The following is a 19,971-nucleotide window of genomic DNA, read 5'->3' on the forward strand; positions in this document are numbered from 1 at the left end:
AGGCCCCACCTGGGGGTGACCCACAGTGAAGCTTGACCCCCAGTATCTGGTGTTTCTCTTTCACCCTCTGACAGAGCCTCAAGAGGAGGTTTCCAGCAGGAAATGGTAATGACAAGAGCAACAACCAAGCCTTTCTCCCAGCCGCCTCCTTTACACCTTATCTCACAGAAGGGGAAACTAAGAGTCAGAGAGAAGTCCTTCACTCAAGCTCACACCAGCCCCAAGTTCACTGACGCTTGTGTTGCTGTTCCGGGAGCACTTACTAAGCGCCCATCTGAGCCAGGCATTGGGTGGGATGATAACTTGGGAAGCCTGTGCCACCACCATCCATGGGATCAGCGCTGGGTGAGGCATTCCTGTGCCAACTACTGAGCACTGACTGTGTGCCTGGTCCTGGGCTAAGCACGCCACACAATTTAGCCTCTGTAATCGCCCACATCTGGAGCCAGCCCTCCCAGAGGGGAGGTAAGTCCAGCTCCATGAACTAACAGAGACCCCCCCCATCCCCCACCCCCTAGCAGAGTGAGACACCCCCCCACCCCCCACCCCCTGCCAAGGTGGTCCCTTCTCCTCCCTGGCCCCAGTGTCCTCCTCTGCACTACAGGGACGTTCAAATGAGGTCATATGCCGCTGAGAACAGCACTCAGCATATATTAGGGGCAGGTGGGGAAACAGAGGCTCAACCAGGCCACAGACGCCTGGTCACCTAGCTCAGTGCCCCACCCAGTGTTCATCAGAGAGGCCCAGTCGGGCCTTGGTGTCACCCCTCCCCCTTCCCTTCACAGCCCGGGTGGGAGTGTTGTGATAACCCACAGCCCCCGTTTCCTCCCGGCCAGGAAGGAGCCAGGCAGAGGAAGTATTAAGAGGAGTAATATAAACACTCCCCCCTCCCCCCCGCCGAGGCGAGGTCTAGAAGGGGCAGCAGCCACCACCCAGCCCAGGCCAACCAGCGGAGCAGCACCGGTGCAGCGGGCAGAGCCTGGGAGGAGATGGGCCTGGCCATGGAGCACGGGGGGCCCTATTCACGGGCCGGGGGCAGTCCGAGAGGCTGCTGGTACTACATGCGCTACTTTTTCCTCTTCCTCTCGCTCATCCAATTCCTCATCATCCTGGGCCTTGTCCTCTTCATGGTCTACGGCAACGTGCACGTGAGTACCGAGTCCAATCTGCAGGCCACGGAGCGCCGGGCTGACGGTCTCTACGGCCAGGTGGTGGGGCTCACAGCCTCCCAGGCCAACCTGTCCAAGGAGCTCAACCTCACCGCACGCGCCAGAGATGCCATCATGCAGATGCTGCTGAGCGCCCGCCGAGAACAGGACCGAATCAACTCCAGCTTCCGCCAGTGTCAGGCCGACCGGGTAAGGCTGCAGGCCAGACACTCACCTTGGGGACCCCGGGGCTGGTCACCTCACCTCGCTGAGCTTCACTTTCCTCATCCGAGAGACCGAAACAGTCCCAGACAGTCCCGTAGTGCCTGAGGAGCCCATGGAGAGAAGCAATGCATACTTTGCTTGAATATGTCCCATTCAACATTTGGGACATACTTAGACTAAAAAATGATTTGTGGGAGTTCCCGTCGTGGCGCAGTGGTTAACGAATCCGACTAGGAACCATGAGGTTGCGGGTTCCGTCCCTGCCCTTGCTCAGTGGGTTAACGATGCGGCGTTGCCGTGAGCTGTGGTATAGGTTGCAGATGCGGCTCGGATCCCGTGTTGCTGTGGCTCTAGGCATAGGCCGGTGGCTGTGGCTCCGATTCGACCCCTAGCCTGGGAACCTCCATATGCCGCAGGAGCGCCCCAAAAAATGGCAAAAAGACAAAAAAAAAAAAACGATTTGTGGAGAGTTCCTCTTGTGGCTCAGTGGGTTAAGAACCCAACTAGTATCCATGAGGATGTGGGTTCAATTCCTGGCCTCAACTTAGTGGGTTAAGGATTTGGCATTGCTGCAAGCTTTGGTGTAAGTCACAGATGCGGCTCAGATCTGGCGTTGCTGAGCCTGTGGCATAGGCTGGCGACTGCAGCTCTGATTCGACCCCTAGTCTGGGAACCTCCATATGCCAAGGGTGCAGCCCTAAAAAAAAAAAAAGAAAGAAAGAAAAAGAAAAAAATTAATAAATAAAAACTTTTTTAAATGATGTGTGGTCTAGGTAGAATTCCAGTTTAACTGGGCATCTGGTCTGTTAACAGGCCTGAGCCAGTGACTCAAAATACACACAAAGCCCCCAGCTTGTGCTGGCACACACTAACTGCAAATAAGAACTGGCTTGATAAATGCTCAGAGCGTGTGGTTCTTACTCAGTAGTAAGGATGAATGGCTCAGATTGGCCTGAGGCTAGGTGTCGGCTTTGGAAAAGTTATCTCTTCATCCAATGCCAGGAGGTAGGGAGAAGCTTTAAACCCTTTGGCTGAGGGGAAACGGAGGCCTAAGAGAAGAGGTGGTTTGGCATTGCCAGGGCCGGGGGGGTGGGGGGGAGTGGAGGGGGGGTTGGGGGGGTCCCAGGTTTTGTGGAGACTGTTACCCCTCACACCCCCAGCTCCTGTCGAACTCAGTGTCCCCCATTTTCTCACACATGAAATTCCCCTGAGGAGGTGCCCCTCCTCAGGCCTTGGCTGGAACACAGTGAGAGGACAGGGGTCGGGGGGCAGGGAAAGGGAGGGAAGAGGGTTGGGGCACCTTGGTTTCTCCCACAGGAGGGGTCTGGGCTGGTTGGGGCAGGGGATGGTCGGGTGGGGGTGGAGGGCTGAAGGCCTTTTCTGGGGCAGGAAGGATGTGCACAGCCCCTCCTCAAAACTGCCCAGGCAAGGGTCACACCTCCCCCTCTCCTACCCCCAGGACAGGGCAGGTCTGTCCTCAGATCCCTAGAGTAGGGGAGTCCCCGCTCAGATCCCCAGGGCGGGACCGTGTCCCCACCGAAGATCCCCCCAGACCAGGGCAGGCCCCGCACACTTCCCATTTCCCAGGAATTGGCCCATTTGGATCTTTCAGGACTTGTAAGGTTTTTGGGTCCAGGAGCCATTAGGACTCCCAGGATCATAAAGTTTTTTTTTACTTTTTTATTATAGTTGATTGTCAATTTCAGCAAAGTGACCCAGTCATATATATATATATATATACATACACACACACACATATATATATATGTATATATGTATATATATATATATATTCTTTTTATCATATTATCTTCCATCATGTTCCATCCCAAGTGATTGGATATGATTCCTTGTGCTGTATAGCAGGGCAGAATCATAAAGTTTTAGACACTCACACATACCTCGGAATCCTGAATGTCCCCATCAGAGACTATTAAAAATCTAAGGAGTTCCTGTCGCGGCTCAGTGGTTAGCAAATCCGACTAGGAACCATGAGGTTGCAGGTTTGATCCCTGGTCTCGCTCAGTGGGTTAAGGATCTGGCGCTGCCGTGAGCTGTGGTGTAGATCGCAGGCGAGGCTTAGATCTGGCATTGCTGTGGCTCTGGCGTAGGCCGGTGGCTACAGTTCCAATTGGACCCCTAGTCTAGGAACCTCCTTATGCCAAGGGTGCGGCCCTAAAAAAGACAAAAAAATAAAAATAATAAAAATCTAAGAATCTGGTGAGTTCCCTGTTGCCCTAGTGGTTAAGGATCTGGTGTTGTCAAGGATGATCCTGTGATGCAGGTTCAATCCCTGGCCCTGGGAATTTCCGCGTGCAGCAGGTGTGGCCAAAAAGAAAATCAAATCAAATCTGGATCTTTACAACTTCAACATCATAGCTTCTCCTTTTTTTTTTTTTTTTTTTGCTTTTTAGGGCCACACGTGGTATACGGAGGTTCCCAGGCTAGGGGTCAAATCAGAACTACAACTGCTGGCCTACACCACAGCCACAGCAACACAGAATCTGAGCCGCATCTGCAACCTACACCACAGCTCAGGGCAACGCCAGATCCTTAACCCACTGAGCAAGGCCAGGGATCAAACCTGCAACCTCATGGTTCCTAGTCAGATTTGTTTCCGCTGCACCACAACAGGAACTCCTATAGCTTTTTTTAAAATCTCCCTTAAAGTTGACAAATTCCTCTGGCCTGGAACCCCTCAGGGTTTTCACCAAGGACCCCCCAGAAAGGCGGTGCTGATGCTGAGGAAGAACCCCCATCCCTGCTCCGCAACCCCTTATGTCGGATGGTAACCAGTACGAATCTTGGTCTTTCCCCAATCCTGGTGGTGCTACAAAACAGGGATTTTTTTCTTGAATTCTCTATAAATGCAACTGTATTTCTGGCACTGAGACCCTGGAAGAGAAAGGGGAGATCAACTCAGTGGGTTTTTTTGAAGGACCGCCCCACCCCTGCATGGGGTCAACGTGCCTGAACTTAGACCCAGGATGCCCGCAGGAGAATGAAACTGCATTTAGGGGCCATTTTTTTTCACTTCCTCCAACTGCAAGAAGACCTCTTTCTCACTTCATCTTTGGCTCTCAGTGACACCAGTAGCTCTTCTTCTGCAGGTAAGGCTTTTACAAAGGAAGTCACTGGAGTTCCCGTCATGACTCAGCAGTTAGTGAACCGACTAGCATCCATGAAGACACGGGTTCGATCCCCAGCCTCACTCAGTGGGTTAAGGATCTGGTGTTGCCATGAGCTGTGGTGCAGGGCACAGGTGCGGCTCAAATCCCGAGTTGTTGTGGCTGTGGTGTAGGCCGGCAACTGTAGCTCCGATTGGACTCCTAGACTGGGAACCTGCATAAGCCTCGGGTGTGGCCCAAAAAGACCAAAAAAAAAAAAAAAAAGGAAGTCACTGGAACTTCTGGAGTTATTTCTGTCCTCCTCCAGCCCTAGGTCTTTAGCACAGGGCCAGCTTCCAAAGGAGTGAGGACAAGAAGTGACAGAAGGGCAAACCCTCTTCACCCTTCATATCTTTCCTTGTTATATTTCTGCAGAGGGTTCTGTTCCAAAGTTTCAAAGGCATGAACTTTGTTTTAAAAAAAACTTTAAAACTTCATAAAAACATAACGTACATGCCATGCAGTTGGCCCATGTAAATTGCATATGACAGGAGTTCCCGCTGTGGCTCAGTGGTAAAGAACCAGACTATTCATGAGGATACGTGTTCAATCCCTGGCCTCACTCAGTGGGTTAAGCATCCAGCATTGCCATGAGCTGTGGTGTAGGTCGCAGGTGCAGCTCAGACCTGGCATTGCTGTGGCTGTGTTATAGGCCGGCAGCTGTAGCTTTGATTCGACCCCTGGCCTGGGAACTTCCACATGCTGCAGGTGCACCCCTAAAAATAATATAATAATAATAAAATGTACATAACAGAGTTCCCGTTGTGGCTTAGCAGGTTAGGAACTGGTATCCATGAAGATGCAGGTTCAATCCCTGCCCTCACAGTGGGTTAAGGATCTGGCATTGCCACAGCTGTGGTATAGGTCGAAGTTGCAGCTCAGATCTGGGATTGCTGTGGTTGTGGTATAGTCCAGCAGCTGCTGCTCAGATTCAGCCCCTAGCCTGAGAACCTCCATATGCTGCAGGTGCGGGTACCTCCCCCCCCAAAAAAGTGTACATAACAATGATTTTTGGAGTTCCCGTTGTGGCTCAGTGGTTAACGAATCCAACTAGGAACCATGAAGTTTCAGGTTCAATCCCTGGCCTTGCTCACTAGGTTAAGGATCCAGCATTGCTGTGAGCTGTGGTATACATTGTAGACGTGGCTCAGATCCTGCATTGCTGTGGCTGTGATGTAGGCCAGCGGCTACAGCTCCACTTGGACCCCTAGCCTGGGAAACTCCATGTCGCGAAAGTGGCCCAAAAAATGGCAAAAAGGGCAAAAACAAAAACAAAGAACATTCTCGGAGTGCCCGTTGTGGCTCAGCAGAAGTGAATCTAACTAGTAACCATGAGGACGCAGGTTAGATCCCTGGCCTTGCTTAGCGGATTAAAGATCCAACATTGCCGTGAGATGTAGTGTTGGTTGCAGACTCAGCCCGGATCTGGTGTTGCTGTGGCTGTGGCGTAGGCCAGTGGCTACCGCTCTGATTGGACCCCTAGCCTGGGAACCTCCTTATGCCTTGGGTGCAGCCAAAAAAAGAATAGTTTAATCACCCCAAAAAGAAATACCATTAGGGGTCACTTCCTGTTCCCCCTCCCCCCAACCCCTGGTAACCAAGAATCTGCTTCCTGTTTCAATGGATTTGCTTACTCTAGATATTTCATCAAAACAGAGTCATACACCATGTGGTCTTTTGTGTCTGGCTTCTCACACTCAGCACGGTGTTTTCAAGGTTCATCCAAGTTGTAGCATATGGCAGTACTTCATTCCTTTTTTATGGCTGAGTAATAGTCCCCTATATGGATGGCTCACATTTTATCCATTCATCTCTTGATGAAACACTTGGATTGTTTCTACCTTTTGGCTATTGCGGTTAGTGCTCCTATATTTGCGTGCAAGTTTTTGTGTGAACATATGCTTCCGCCACTCCTGGGCATATACCTAGGAGTGGAATTGCTGCAGCATAGTGTAATTCTCTTTAACTTTTTGAAAAACTGCCAGATCATTTTCCCGCTGGTACAGAAAATGCTGTTTCCTCCACATTCTCGCCAACACTTGTTACTGTTCATTCTTGGGGTTTTGTTTTATCTATAGCCATCCTAAATGTTGTGGGGTGATTTGTCATTGTTATTTTCATTTGCATTTCCTCATGACTGAAGATGGTGAACATCTTTTGATGTGCTTATTGACTTTTGCATATTTTCTCTGGAAAAAAATCTATTCAGATGCTTTTCCCATTTTTCCATCGGGTTGTCTTTTTATAACAAAAATTGATTTTACTTTTATGTATTCTGGTTACTAGTCTCATCATCAGATTCATGATTTGCAGTGTTTTTCCCATCTATGGGTTATTTTTTTCCCCTTTCAGTATAAAAGTTTTTAATTTTGATGAAGTCCAATTTAGGTTTCTTTCTTTGGCTGCTTATGCTTTTGGTGTCTTATCTAAGAAACCAGTGCCAAATCCAAGGTCTTGCAGAGTTAACACCTGTGCTTCCTTCTAAGGAGTTTTAAGTTTAAGCCCTTACATTTAGGTCTTAGATCTCTTTGGAGCTAATTTTTGTATATGGTGTGAGGTTGGAGTCTAAATTAATTTCTCAGTATGCGGCTATCCAGTTGTGCTAATACATTTGCTGCAAAGACTTTCCTTAGCAGACACCTGAGCAAGTGAGGATTTGTTATTCACCATGGGACACTTTTATTTCCTTTGTATTAGAAAAATCTTATCGGGAGTTCCCGTCGTGGTGCAGTGGTTAACGAATCCGACTAGGAACCATGAGGTTGCGGGTTCGATCCCTGCCCTTGCTCAATGGGTTAACTATCCGGCGTTGCCGTGAGCTGTGGTGTAGGTCACAGATGCAGCTCGGATCCTGCGTTGCTGTGGCTCTGGTGTAGGCCGGTGGCTACAGCTCTGATTAGACCCCTAGCCTGGGAACCTCCCATATGCCGAGGGAGTGGCCCAAGAAATGGCAAAAAAAAAAAAAAAAAATCTTATCAACCACAGTCTCTTCTTCAGATTTCTATATGGCAGACACCTCTTCAAAAACCAGCAAAGAAAAGGATTTCTATATCTGGAATCACTATGGCATCATCAAGAATGAGGAAAATTCTGGGGTTTGATTTAGCCTTCTATCTGAAATTAGCTGTTCTGAATAAAGATATTTTATAATCAAATAAAGGTTACAAAACATTGACGTACAAAAAAAAAAGACCTCATTCCCATGGAATGACCTGGACACCTGAATTAGTTTGCATGGGTTGCCTTAACAATGTACCACAAACCAGGCGGCTTAAGTATCAGAAATTTTCATGCACGCACAAAATCAAGATGTTGGTAGAATTGCTTCATTCCGAGGGCCATCAGGGGAAGGATCCATGCCTTTCTCCTTGACTTGTAGATGGCTGTCTTCTCCTAATGTCTTCAAATCATCTTCCCTCTGTTCAAGTCTGGGTATCCAGATTTCCAGATTTCCTCTTAAAAGGACTCCAGTCATATTAGATTAGGGCCCACTCTCACCATCTCATCTTAACCATCTCTCTAAAGACCCTGTCCAGAGTTCCCTGATAGCTTAGCAGGTTACGAATCTGGCGTTGTCACTGCTGTGGCTCAAGTCAGTAGCACGGGTTTCATCCCTGGCCTGGGAGTTTCTGCATGCCATGGCCATGGCCAAAAAGATAGATAAATAAGACCTTGTTTCCAAATACCCTTGTATTCTCAGGTCCTGAGTGTTGAGGCTTCAACATATGAGTTTGGAGTGGGGGACATAATTCAGCCCATAACAGCACCCTTGTCAAAAATCAGTTTTTGACTGGCCATAAATGAGAATTAATGTTTTCAACATTCATCCTAGATGCTGTCAATGCTTTGTTCCTTTTTATGGCCAAATAGTATTAATCACAACAACTTTTTTTTTCTTGGTTAACTAGAATGCCTTGGAGAAGAAGTGATTTTTTTTTTAACTTTTTTTTTTAAATCAAATGAGATCCTTTAAGTTTTTTTTTTTTCTCTGTCTTTTTGCCTTTTTCTAGGGCCTCACCTGCGGCATATGGAGGTTCCCAGGCTAGGGGTCTAATCAGAGCTACAGCTGCCGGCCTGCGCCAGAGCCACAGCGATGTGGGATCCGAGCCAAGTCTGCAACCTACACCATAGCTCATGGCAATGCCAGATCCTTAACCCACTGAGCAAGGCCAGGGATCAAACCTGCAACCTCATGGTTCCTACTTGGATTCGTTAACTGAGCCATGATGGGAACTCCCTTTTAAATTCTATAGTGCTTTACAATTTTTAAGTTTCACAACATGATTTCATACAATCCCATAATAACACTTTTTTAAAATCCCCTACCCCTATACCGCCCCTCCCCCCTTGCCTCTCCCCACTGGTAACCACTAGTTTGTTCCCTTTATCTGTGAGTCTGCTTCTATTTTGTTATATTCACTAGTTTGCTGTGTTTTTCAGATTCCCCGTGTAAATGATATCATATCACTTTCTCTGATTTATTTCACTTAGCATCATGCCTTCCAAGTCCATCCATGTTGCTGAAAATGGCAACGCTTTATTCTTTTTTTTTTTTTTTGCCTTTTCTAGGGCCGCTCCCTTGGCATAAGGTTCCCAGGCTAGGGGTCTAATCGGAGCTGTAGACACCAGCCTATGCCAGAGCCACAGCGTTGCAGGATCCGAGCCATGTCTGCGACCTACGCCACAGCTCACGGCAACAGCAACGCCGGATCCTTAACCCAGTGAGCAAGGCCAGGGATCGAACCCACAACCTCATGGTTCCTGGTCAGATTTGTTAACTGCTGCGCCACGACAGGAACTCCTCATTCATTTTCTAAGGCTGAATAGTATTCCGTTGTCTATAATAGTTATAGCTTTTGAAGATCAGCCGGTAAAGAAGCCATGTCCTTGTAAAAGTACAGACCACCTGGGTGCTGGATCTGGGGCCCCAGCCCTCAGGGTCTGGACAGCCAGAGGAAAGGAGTTTCCACAGGAGCTAGACACTGAGTTCTGTCCTGTATCCTATCTGGGCAGGCAATACACTTGAACAACCAGGTGTACATGGCTGCGATTATCTTGAGCGAGAAACAATGCCAAGAGCAACTCAAGGAGACAAACAAAAGCTGCAATGGTGAGTGGTGTGGGTTGTGGTGAGCAGGGTAGTGGACTCCCCGCCCAGTCTCTTGGCAACCCCCAATCTTCCCGAGTCTTATGGTCCTATACCCACAGATTTGAACCTTATGCTGAACCAGAAAGTCAAGACACTGGAGGTAGAGTTGTCGAAGGAGAAGTTGGTATGTATGAAAGACAAGGAGAGCCTGGTGCTGAGCAAGCGAGTCGTGGAGGAGCAGCTGGTGGAGTGTAGCAAAGCCCGCGAGCAGCAGCGGCAGGAGCGACAGCTGGCCGAGGAGCGGCTGCAGAAGGTGCAGACCCTCTGCCTCCTGCTGGACAAGGACAAGATTGAGACGGAGCTGCGAAGCCTGTGGAGGGACTCCATCATCTCGAGATCCCTCGACAGCCTGGGCTACAATATGTACCATCCCCTCGGCTCGGAACTGGCCTCCATCCGGAGAACCTGTGACCACATGCCTACTCTCATGAGCGCCAAGGTGGAGGAGCTGGCCCGGAGCCTGCGGGCTGGCATCGAGCGCGTGACCCGAGAGAATTCGGATCTCCAGCGCCAGAAGCTGGAGGTCCAGCAGGGCCTGCACGCCACTCAGGAGGCCAAGGAGAAGGTGGAGAAGGAGGCCCAGGCCCGGGAAGCCAAGCTGCAGGCTGAATCTACCCGGCAGACGCAGCTGGCCCTGGAGGAGAAGGCAGCTCTGCGGAAGGAGAAGGACAACCTGGCCAAGGAGCTGGAGGAGAAGAAGCGGGAGATTGAGCACCTCAAGATGGAGCTGGCCATCAGCAAATCGGCACTGGACACCTGCATCAAGGCCAAGGTGGGCTGGAGGGCCCTGAATTTGGGTTGTGTTGGGGGCAAGGATGGAGGGCAAGTTGGTGGTGATGTTCACTTTGGATGTGAACTTGTTTCTGTTGTTGTTGTTGTTTTCTTTCTCTTTTTCTTTCTTTTTAGGGCTGCACCTGCAGCATATGGAAGTTCCCAGGCTCGGGGTCCAAATCAGAACCATAGCTGCTGGCCTATGTCACAGCCACAGCAACAGCAACAGCAACACCAGATCCCAGCCACATCTGCAAGCTAGATGCAGCTTGCGGCATCACCAGATCCTTCACCCACTAGCATCCTCATGGATACTCATTGGGTTTGTTATCACTGAGCCACAATGGGAACTCCTGTTGTTTTTTTGAACTTAGTTTTTTGAGTTTGGCCTCCCCAGGCTAGGCTGGAATAGTTAGGGCTCACTCAAAAGTGTAACTGGTTTCATTGATGTTAGGATTGGGGCAGCATTTTGAATGGGGATCAGCTTTGAGAAAGGGTGTGGGGTTAAGACTGGAGTTGGAAGTGAGGTGGCTGTCGGGTCCAGGGTTGAGTGGGGGGCAAATCTACTGTAGTTGCTTTGGAGTGAGTTGAGGCAATGGGGCAATGAGGGTGGATTTAGACTGGGGGCTGGGATCAAACATGGGTGGCTGAGAGTCTACAGTTGGCTTTAGGATTATGGTCACTGTAATCCATAATCCTAAATATGTAGGATAACATAGGATAATGTGTAGAATAACATACACATTAATAATTCTTTTTTTTTTTTTTGACTTTTCTAGGGCCGCACCCACGGCATGTGGAGGTTCCCAGGCTAGGGGTTGAATTGGAGCTGTAGCCGCCGGTCTACACCAGAGCCACAGCAATGCAGGATCCAAGCTGCATCAGTGACATGCACCTCAGCTCACAGCAAAGCCAGATCCTTAACCCACTGAGCAAGGCCAGGGATCGAACCCCCAACCTCATGGTTCCTAGTCGGATTCGTTAACCACTGAGCCACTATGGGAACTCCAATAATTCTATTAACGTAGGATTTTTTGGCATTAGGATTGGGGTAAAGTTTGAGATTGGGCACAACATTAAGAAAGAGTTAAGGGGAGTTCCCTGGTGATGCAGCAGGTTAAGGGTCTGGCGTGGTTGCTGCTGTGGCACATGTTCGATCCCTGGCCCAGGAAATTCTGCATGCCATGGGTGTGGCCAGAAAAAAAAAAAGTTAAGGACTGGGGTTTAGTCTGACTAGTGGACCTCGAAATTGGCTTGGAGTTAGGATCAGGTACTCCTCAAGGGTTGATGTCAGGGTTGGGATGGATTTGAGTTGAACTGAAGGTTTGGGTTAAGATTGGGGTTCTGTGTAAGATTTCATTAGTCTTAGAATTAGGTTGAATTTGGAGTATGTATTGTAAGGAAAGGTTAAAAGTTGTGTCCGGGTGGATGCTGGGTCTAGGGTTGGGGGAGGAGTGGATCTAGGGCTTCAGTAGTTTTGGGATTGGTTGTGTTGAGACTGGAGTTGAGGCTCAGGTGGGTGTAGGTGGCTGATGGGTCTAGAGACGATTAGAAGTTTGGGGTCAAGTGTAGATTCAGAACTTCATGAGCAAATGAGATTGGGATTGGCATTGACCATGGATTAGGCGTTGAGATTGGGTAGGGTTTAGGTTTGGCTGATTGGGGAGTTGAGTTGGGATATATTTGAGGTGAAGGATTAGGTGACCCTGGGTTAGAGTGGGATTGGGGTCAGGGTTAAGGCTGGGTCTAGAGTAGAAGCTGGGTGGATGTTGATCTTGGCTGGGGCTAGGCTGAGGTTCTAACTCAAGTAGAGGCTGGAGTCAAGGTTGAGCTGGAGTTGAGCACGGTGTTGGGAAGCTATGTATGGGTGGCCATAGTGGAGCCCAGGGCTGGGGGAAAGGGGAGTGGTGTCGAGTTTTCATAGTGTCTGGGTCTAGGGGATGGGATATAAAGTTATGGTTAGATCAGGTTTGTCATGGAGAGTGGGTTTAGGTCAGTGTTTGATTCTGAGGAAGGTTCTGTTTTCATGCTGGGATTGGCTTTTAGGTGACTGAGTTCAGAACTGGCTTTGGATTTCAGGTTTGGGGGAATTAGCTCAGAGTTGCTTGAGGGATGGCATTAAGAATCAAGAGATGCATCTAGGCACAGCTGAGACGAATCCCGCTAGGAACCATTGAGGTGGCAGGTTCCATCCCCGGCCTCGCTCAGTGGGTTAAGGATCCAGCATTGCCATGAGCTGTGGTGTACGTCGCAGACACAGCTTGGATCTGGTGTTGCTGTGGCTGTGGTGTACGCCAGTGGCTACAGCTCCAATTAGACCCCTAGCCTGGGAACCTCCATATGCCACGGGTGTGGCCCTAAAAAGACAAAAAGAAAAAAAAATAAAAGAATCAAGAGATGGCATTAGTTTACAGAGAGGGTCAACTGCAGTCTGGCAGGGAGCTGGGTTGAGTGGATGGACTCAACTGGGGTCATGGATTGGAGTCAGGTTGTCACGGAAACTGAGGCAGGACCCCTGAAGAGTGGGGTCTCTGTGGGGCTTCCAAGGGAAGCCAATCCTTTGAGGGCAGGTGGCTGCAGTGATTGTATATCCATCATCACTCGTGTCCTTCTCCGTGGGCATCTGTCTGTTTCTCTGCCCTGGAAGGAACTCAGGTCTCCAAGGGCATATAGGGGCAGGAGCCTCCCTGGGACTTGTTCAAGGGCCTTGGCTTCCACCAACTTCCTTTATCCTTCTTCCCACAGTCTCAGCTGATACCTGGGCCAAGACCTGTGGGCCCTGTCCCCAACCCCGCTCCGATCGGTGAGTGACAGAGGGCAGAGCCAGGAAAGAGGGGGCGGATTCCACATTGTACCCCAGGGTGCTAGCCCAGGGGAACTGGAATGGGTGGTGGTGGGGTGCATGCTACTAAGGCATCAGGTTGGGGCTGACCCCTCCCTCTCGCGGCAGACTCAGCTACCCTGGAGGAATTCAAGAGGAGGATCCTGGAGTCCCAGCGACCCCCTGCCAGCAATGCCATAGCCTCAGCCAGGTAAGGTTCTGGGCGAGCTGAGACATTTCAGACTCAGGACTTTGGACAAGGCTGGGTACAGGACTAAGGGTGAGAGGAGGCTTATTTCACACAGGTTGCTTCCTTAATTGGGCTCCTGCTGTATACCAGGCCCTATGCTGGGCCCAGGGGACACAGCTGTGACCAAGACACACAAGTTCCATTCATGAAACTCCATGAGTTGTGGGCCAGAGAAATAATGGAGGAGGCAGGGTAAGAAGGATGACTTCCATTACTGGGTGCTTACTGTGATCTCAGCACAGTCCTAAGCACTCTACTGGATTGATTTATTTAATCCTTAGAATCCTAACCTATAGGTGAGCTATCCCCACTTTCTGGATGAAGCAAATGAGGCACAGAGAGGGTGTGCATCATGCCCCAGGTAACACAGCCAGAGCTAGGACACACCTAGGTGATTAGACTTCAGAGAGGCAGGAGGGCCTCAGTGAGGAAGAAGCCTTTGGGCTGAAGGTGGGACAGGGGCCCAGCCTGGGGTAAGGCAGGGGGAAGTGCTCCAGGCAGCAAGAACAGCCAGAGCAAAGGCCCTGTAGCCAGATAAGGGTGGCAGAAGTGAATGGAGCCGAGGAAAGGGAGGAGGGGAAAGCTGCGTCCAAGGGTGGCCCTTTCTGAGCCTCACTTTCTACCAATACAAAACAAATCTGACGAGCATCCATGAGGAGGCAGGTTTGATCCCTGGCCTTGCTCAGTGGGTTAAGGCTCCGGCATTGCCATGAGCTGTGGTGTAGGTCGTTGACGTGGCTTTGATCTGATATTGCTGTGGCTGTGGTGTAGGCCGGCAGCAACAGCTCCAATTGGACCCCTAGCCTGGGAACCTCCTTATGCCAGCTGTATGACCCTTAGAAAAACAAACAAAAAACGGGGGTCTCCAAAATCAAGAGCATGGAAATGCGTTGCCAACTGTAAAGGGCTGGCTGGAGCAGGGGACCCAGGGCCTCAGCAGCGAGCATCAAGGGGGTCTGGCTCACTGCCTTCACCCCCCTCACCACCTCCCAGGGGCCCAGTCATCCGCTGTACAAACCCTGTGCGTCATGGGGTGGTGACTCAGGCCACAACCTTAAGAACACCCTGTGCTCCCTCCAGGGTCACAGTTCTGCCTCCTCTTTGAAACCATACTGGTGACCTAGGAGCCAGGGATGGGCATTCTCGTTTGCAGTTTAGGACCTGAGGCTCGGGAAAGCATCTGGGTTTTTTTTTTTAGATCCTTTGGACCACAAAGCCCGTGCTGTTAGTGGTTTTGCCACCAGGCTACTGTCAACCAAATCTATTTCAGCCTCAGGGTGCTCAACAAAGCCCTTGGGGTCAAAAAGACTTCCAGAGGTCTGTCACCAAATCCCCAGGGTCCTCCATATCCAGCTCCATCTCCACGATACTTCTTCTTACATACCCCCTCTGATGGGGAGCTCACCCCCTTGTAGAACCAATGCCCTCTCTCCGGATGGCTCTGCCTGGAGAGATCCCTCAGCCTTGAGCGGCCTGAGGAGAGGGAAGCAAGGGGGGTTGAGGGAAGACAGAGTTTTCCTCTACCTTGGCCTGAAGCCATATGGCAAGGAAGGAGGTTCTATTATTATCCCCATTTCTCAGAGGAGGGAACTGAGGCCCCAGGGAAGTGATCAGCCTGGGGTCATGCGTCAGCAAGTCAGGGCTGGAGCCAGGCTCCCGGCCCTGGCCTATCTAGGTCCCAGCTGAGAACAGGGAAGCTCTGGACATTGTTTACCCCAAATGACAAAGTCCCCACCCTTTGACAAGGAAACAATGAGTACTTAAGCCCGGGCCCCTCCTGCCTCTCTCTTCAGGGTTGCAGGAAGGGCCTCATGGGCCACGGGCTCCAGCCTTGAGTTCGTCTTTTCCTGAGAAAGGGGCCAGGGGCAAGCAGGCTGGGGTCTTTGCTCTGAGTTCAAACTCTAACTTGGCCAGTCACTCACTGGGCAGCCAGTGAGTGAATCGTAACATCCACATTTTAGATGCATCCAGTAGGAGCCCAGATCCAAACCTGGCATCAAATCATGAAAAAGCAAAAGCAAAAGATGTTGCTTTTTTATTGAAACTTTTTTTTTTTTTCCGCTTTTTATGGCTGCACCCATGGCATATGGAGGTTCCCAGGCTAGGGGTCGAATTGAAGCTACAGCCACCGGCCTACATCACAGCCACAGCAATGAAGGCTCCAAGCCAAGTCTGCAACCTACAGCACAGCTCACAGCAACACCAGATCCTTAACCCCCTGAGCGAGGCCAGGGATCGAACCCGCAACCCTTTGGTTCCTAGTTGGATTCATTTTGCTGCGCCACGACAGGAACTCCAAAACCTTTTTTTTTTCTTTTTAGGGCTGCACCTGTGGCATATGGAGGTTCCCCAGCTAGGGGTTAAATTGAAGCTGCAGCTGCCGGCCTATACCATAACCATAGCAACGCAGGATCCAAGCCGTGTCAGCAACTTAATGCCATAGCTTGCAGCAACACTGGATCCTTAACCCACTGAGTGAGGCCAGGGATCAAACCCGCATCCTCATGGATACTAGTCAGGTTCATTTCCACTGAACCACAATGGAAACTCCTAATTGAACACTTTTTAAGTCATTTTCTGTTAAGGGCAAGTTCACCAGCTTTCCTTTACTTGGTAAGACTGAGTGTCCCTTGGAAATCAGTTTATTTCAGTTAAAAAATAAAAATAAAAACACAATGGAAGTTCCCTGGTGACCCAGAGGTTAAGGATCTGGCATTGTCACAGCCTCTGGTTGCTGCTGTGACTTGGATTAGATCCCTGGCCCCGGGAGCTTTTGAATGCAGTGGGCATGGCCAAAGGAGAAAACCCCATAATAGACATGAAGACAAATATTAAGTAAATATTGGTTTAGGGGCTACATGGCTGGAGATGGCAAAAGTCACAGTGTGGAAGGTTGAAGATGGGAGACCAGCCCTGACTCTGAGCTGGGCACATAGTGAGTGTCAATTCAAGTTCACTGCCATTGCTATGATGATTTGTTTTTTCATTCAACCTGTATTTTTTGAACAGCTGCAGGTGCTGAGGCCACAGGAAGAAATAAGCCACAGAAATTCAAACTTCACCCTTGTGTGGCTCATAGTCTAGTGGGGAAGACAGATGACAAACCAGATAAATGAAATGGGACAGGGCCCCTAGGTGATGGGTGAGACCAGAAAGGGATGATGGAGCTTGAGGAGGTTGGAATTTTCCACGGTGGGGCCAAGGCAGGCTTCACTGAGGAGGTGAACATTTGAGAAGTGAACAAAGAAAGATGACGGAGGGAGTTCCCATTGTGGCACAGTGATTAATGAATCCGACTAGGAACCATGACGTTGCGGATTTGATCCCTGGCCTTGCTCAGTGGGTTAAGGATCTGGCGTTGCTATGGCTGTGGTGTAGGCCAGCAGCTGTAGCTCTGATTAGACCCCTAGCCTGGGAACCTCTACATGCCACATGAGTGGCCCTAGAAAAGGCAAAAAGACAAAAAAAAAAAAGAAAAGAAAAGAAGAGAAAGATGAGGGAGGACCCATGCAGGGTGCCCTGGGCAGTGAGCACAGCCCTGCAAAGGCCCTGAGGCAGGACCTGCCATGTGCCTGGTGAGTTTGACTGAGGAGGCAGGTGCAGCTGGAATGGAGTGATCCAGGAGAGAATCAGGGTGATGACCGGCAGATCAGGCAGGGCTACAGCAAGGACTTGGGGAACCCTGGGAGGGCTGCGAACAGCAGCGCACATGACCTGACTCAGGTGTTCACAAGACTCATTCTGGTCGCTGTTGAGGGGGTGACATTGGGAATCTGGGTCCAGGTGAGGAACAGGGCTTAGGAGCCTCAGTCTCTAAAAATGGCCAGGGATGACCCTCTTTTGCTGGCTGGCAGGCAGGAGTGGTTCAAGAATGTCTGTCAGGGCTGGCTCAGCACCCGCAAATGCTGGTAGCAGACAGAGACTCGAGCTGGGATGGGGGGTGGCGGTGGGGGTGCGGGGTGGCCAGAGCCAGCCAAGGAACGTGAGGCTGCAGGGGGGCCCCAGGGAAGAGCCGGGGAAGGAAGGGAGGGGGCCAGCGGAAGCGGCACTTGGCTCAGGTCCCCACCTCCCCCATCAGGAAACAGCCTCTGCGCCAACTCTTGACCCCTCACGAGAACCTTTGCCAGGCCAGGGAGGGGGAAGGGCATTCCAGCCAGTGGAATGGCTCCTGCAAAGGCAAGGAGGGGGAGGGGCGGAAGTGAAGCGATGACCCTGAGCTTGGGGGGGGGTACTTTGGCAGGTTTTGATTCCCCCATGGGGAGGCCTGGTGGGGGCAGTGGGGGTGGAGCCTTGGATGCCAGATAGAGAAGATCTGGCTTTGTCCTGAGGGCCCTGGGGAGCCATGGAAGCCTGTGAACCGGGGCAGGCTCATTAGAAGAACTCTCCTGGGGGAGTTCCCCCTGTGGCACAGTGGGTTCTGTGGCATCTCTGGAGTGCTGGGACGCACGCTGGAGCGGGGTTAGATCCCCAGCCCCGGCACAGTGGGTTAAGGATCCAGTGTTGCCACAGATCCTGTGGCTTGATTCTGATCCCTGACCCGGGAACTCCACAGGCCACGGGGGGCAGCCAAAAAAAAAAGCTCTAGGTCAGTTCTGTGTAGGCGAAAGAGGGAAACTGAGGGGAGTACCCGTTGTGGCTCAGCGGGTTAAGAACCCAACTAGTATCCATGAGGACATGGGTTCAATCCCTGGCTTTGTTCAGTGGGTTAAGGATCCAGTGTTGCCCAAGCTGTGGTGTAGGTTGCAGACGTGGCTTGGATCTGGTGTTGCTGTGGCCGTGGTGTAGGCGGGCAGCTGTAGCTCTGATTCGACCCATAGCCTGGGGACCTCCATATGCCACAGTGCGGCCCTAAAGAGAAAAGAAAAGGGGGGCCAGGGGCTTTGAGCAAAATCTCAGGATCCTCAGGGCCTTAAGAAACAAAGGGAAGAGTCAGACAGACTGGCAGCGGAGGCCTGGAGCATAGCAGATGGCCTCTCTGAACCTCAGTCTCCTCATCTGCATAATGGACAGGTGCACCTCTCAGTCCCGCCATTCCCCAGAGGTTCAACAAGTAGAAGTCTAAGGAGTCCTAGGGTTCCCGGGAGCAAGACGGGACCCGGGGTAAGAGGCAGGCCCAAGTGAGGTTTATCCTTCCATCTGTCTGACTATGTATTCCCATCTCCTTCCTGTCCCAGTGGCTGAGGCGGCTCCAGGCCCCAAGGACAGAGGGGTGGCCCTGACTCACCTGTCTGGAGACAAGGTGCAGCGAGACGCCCACGTCGCGGGATGCAGCCAGGGCCGAGTCAGATGACCTCCCGCGCACATACACTAAAGTGGGAACCCTTGGCCTGTGCCCCCACCCACCACCCTCTCCGCCTCCCCCACACCCCCGCATACTCTCTCACAGGCTGCGCCTGCGCCACATAGTCCCTCACCCATAGACGCCATGACGATGTCACAGATGCAGTGACATCACATAGACATGGTGGTAACGCCACACATTGTCTAGATGATGACATCGCAGGAATATGTGGCGACATCACACACACCCTTTCTGCCCAACACCCCAAGAGAAATCACGCCCCTCCACGCACGTGGGCCAAAGTACCCGAAGCGTTCCTCGTGTCTGGAGCATCCCCACGCTCCAGGCCAGGAGAAGTGAGAACAGGAAGACTTTTGCCTTCATCTGCCCCAGAGAGTTTCCAGGCTCCCCTTCGAGATGGGGACATCTGGTCCAAGGGTGAGTGTAGCCCCCTGGCCTCCTTAGAGCCCACGAAGGCAGCTGCCCCTTCACACCCTCCCTCCATACTCAGCCCTGCCTCTACCGCCCTTATAAATGTTAGTGGCACAAAATAAATGTTATCGAATCCCTTCAAAGACCCCAGTGTCATGATTCCTGCTTTGAAAAGGCACCACCAGGCTATGAAGAGAAAAGAACTAGAAATAAAATGAAAGCTGGAGGAGTTCCCACCGTGGCACAGTGGTTAACGAATCCGACTAGGAACCATGAGGTTGCAGGTTCGATCCCTGCCCTTGCTCAGTGGGTTAAGGATCCGGGATTGCCATGAGCTGTGGTGTAGTCGCAGATGCAGCTCGGATCCCACATTTCTGTGGCTCTGACGTAGGCCCGTGGCTACAGCTCTGATTAGACCCCTAGCCTGGAAACTTCCATTTGCCACTGGAGCGGCCCTAGAAAAGGCAAAAAGACAAAAAAAAAAGAAAGAAAAGAAAGCTGGAAAACCCAGTCCCCAGTGTCCCCAAGCCAGCTTCCCCCAAGACCTAGGCATTTCTGTATGTGAAGAGAAATGATAAAATTATAGTCAATGACAGGTTCATGAAATGGCTATAAAGCTCCCCCCCCCCCCCGCCAACCCGGTTTTACAGCATTGTTGTCAATTTAGTGTCTCTTTAAAATAGCAGATGTTGGAGTTCCCATTGTGGCTCAGCAGTAACGAATCCTA

General features: G+C 50.9%; 1 protein-coding gene across 1 annotated transcript; it reads left to right on the forward strand.

Moving 5' to 3' along the window:
* Positions 1–888: 888 nt before the first annotated feature.
* PLVAP (plasmalemma vesicle associated protein) lies at positions 889–19,387 on the forward strand. The gene is made up of 6 exons (XM_047776647.1): positions 889–1,358; positions 9,554–9,650; positions 9,749–10,461; positions 13,206–13,263; positions 13,411–13,492; positions 18,706–19,387. The coding sequence occupies exons 1-6, from the start codon at positions 990–992 to the stop codon at positions 18,710–18,712; spliced, it is 1,326 nt and encodes a 441-aa protein (XP_047632603.1). The 5' UTR covers positions 889–989; the 3' UTR covers positions 18,713–19,387.
* Positions 19,388–19,971: the final 584 nt, after the last annotated feature.

The sequence above is a fragment of the Phacochoerus africanus genome, chromosome 4, assembly GCF_016906955.1.
Source record: "Phacochoerus africanus isolate WHEZ1 chromosome 4, ROS_Pafr_v1, whole genome shotgun sequence".
Taxonomy (NCBI): domain Eukaryota; kingdom Metazoa; phylum Chordata; class Mammalia; order Artiodactyla; family Suidae; genus Phacochoerus; species Phacochoerus africanus.

Bases quoted from the DNA above. Each gene is read 5' to 3' on its own strand.
- PLVAP (XM_047776647.1), top strand. From the start codon at position 990: ATGGGCCTGGCCATGGAGCACGGGGGGCCCTATTCACGGGCCGGGGGC. The intron at 1,359-9,553 runs GTAAGGCTGCAG...CTATCTGGGCAG, and splicing joins GCCAGTGTCAGGCCGACCGG to GCAATACACTTGAACAACCA. The intron at 10,462-13,205 runs GTGGGCTGGAGG...TTCTTCCCACAG, and splicing joins ACACCTGCATCAAGGCCAAG to TCTCAGCTGATACCTGGGCC.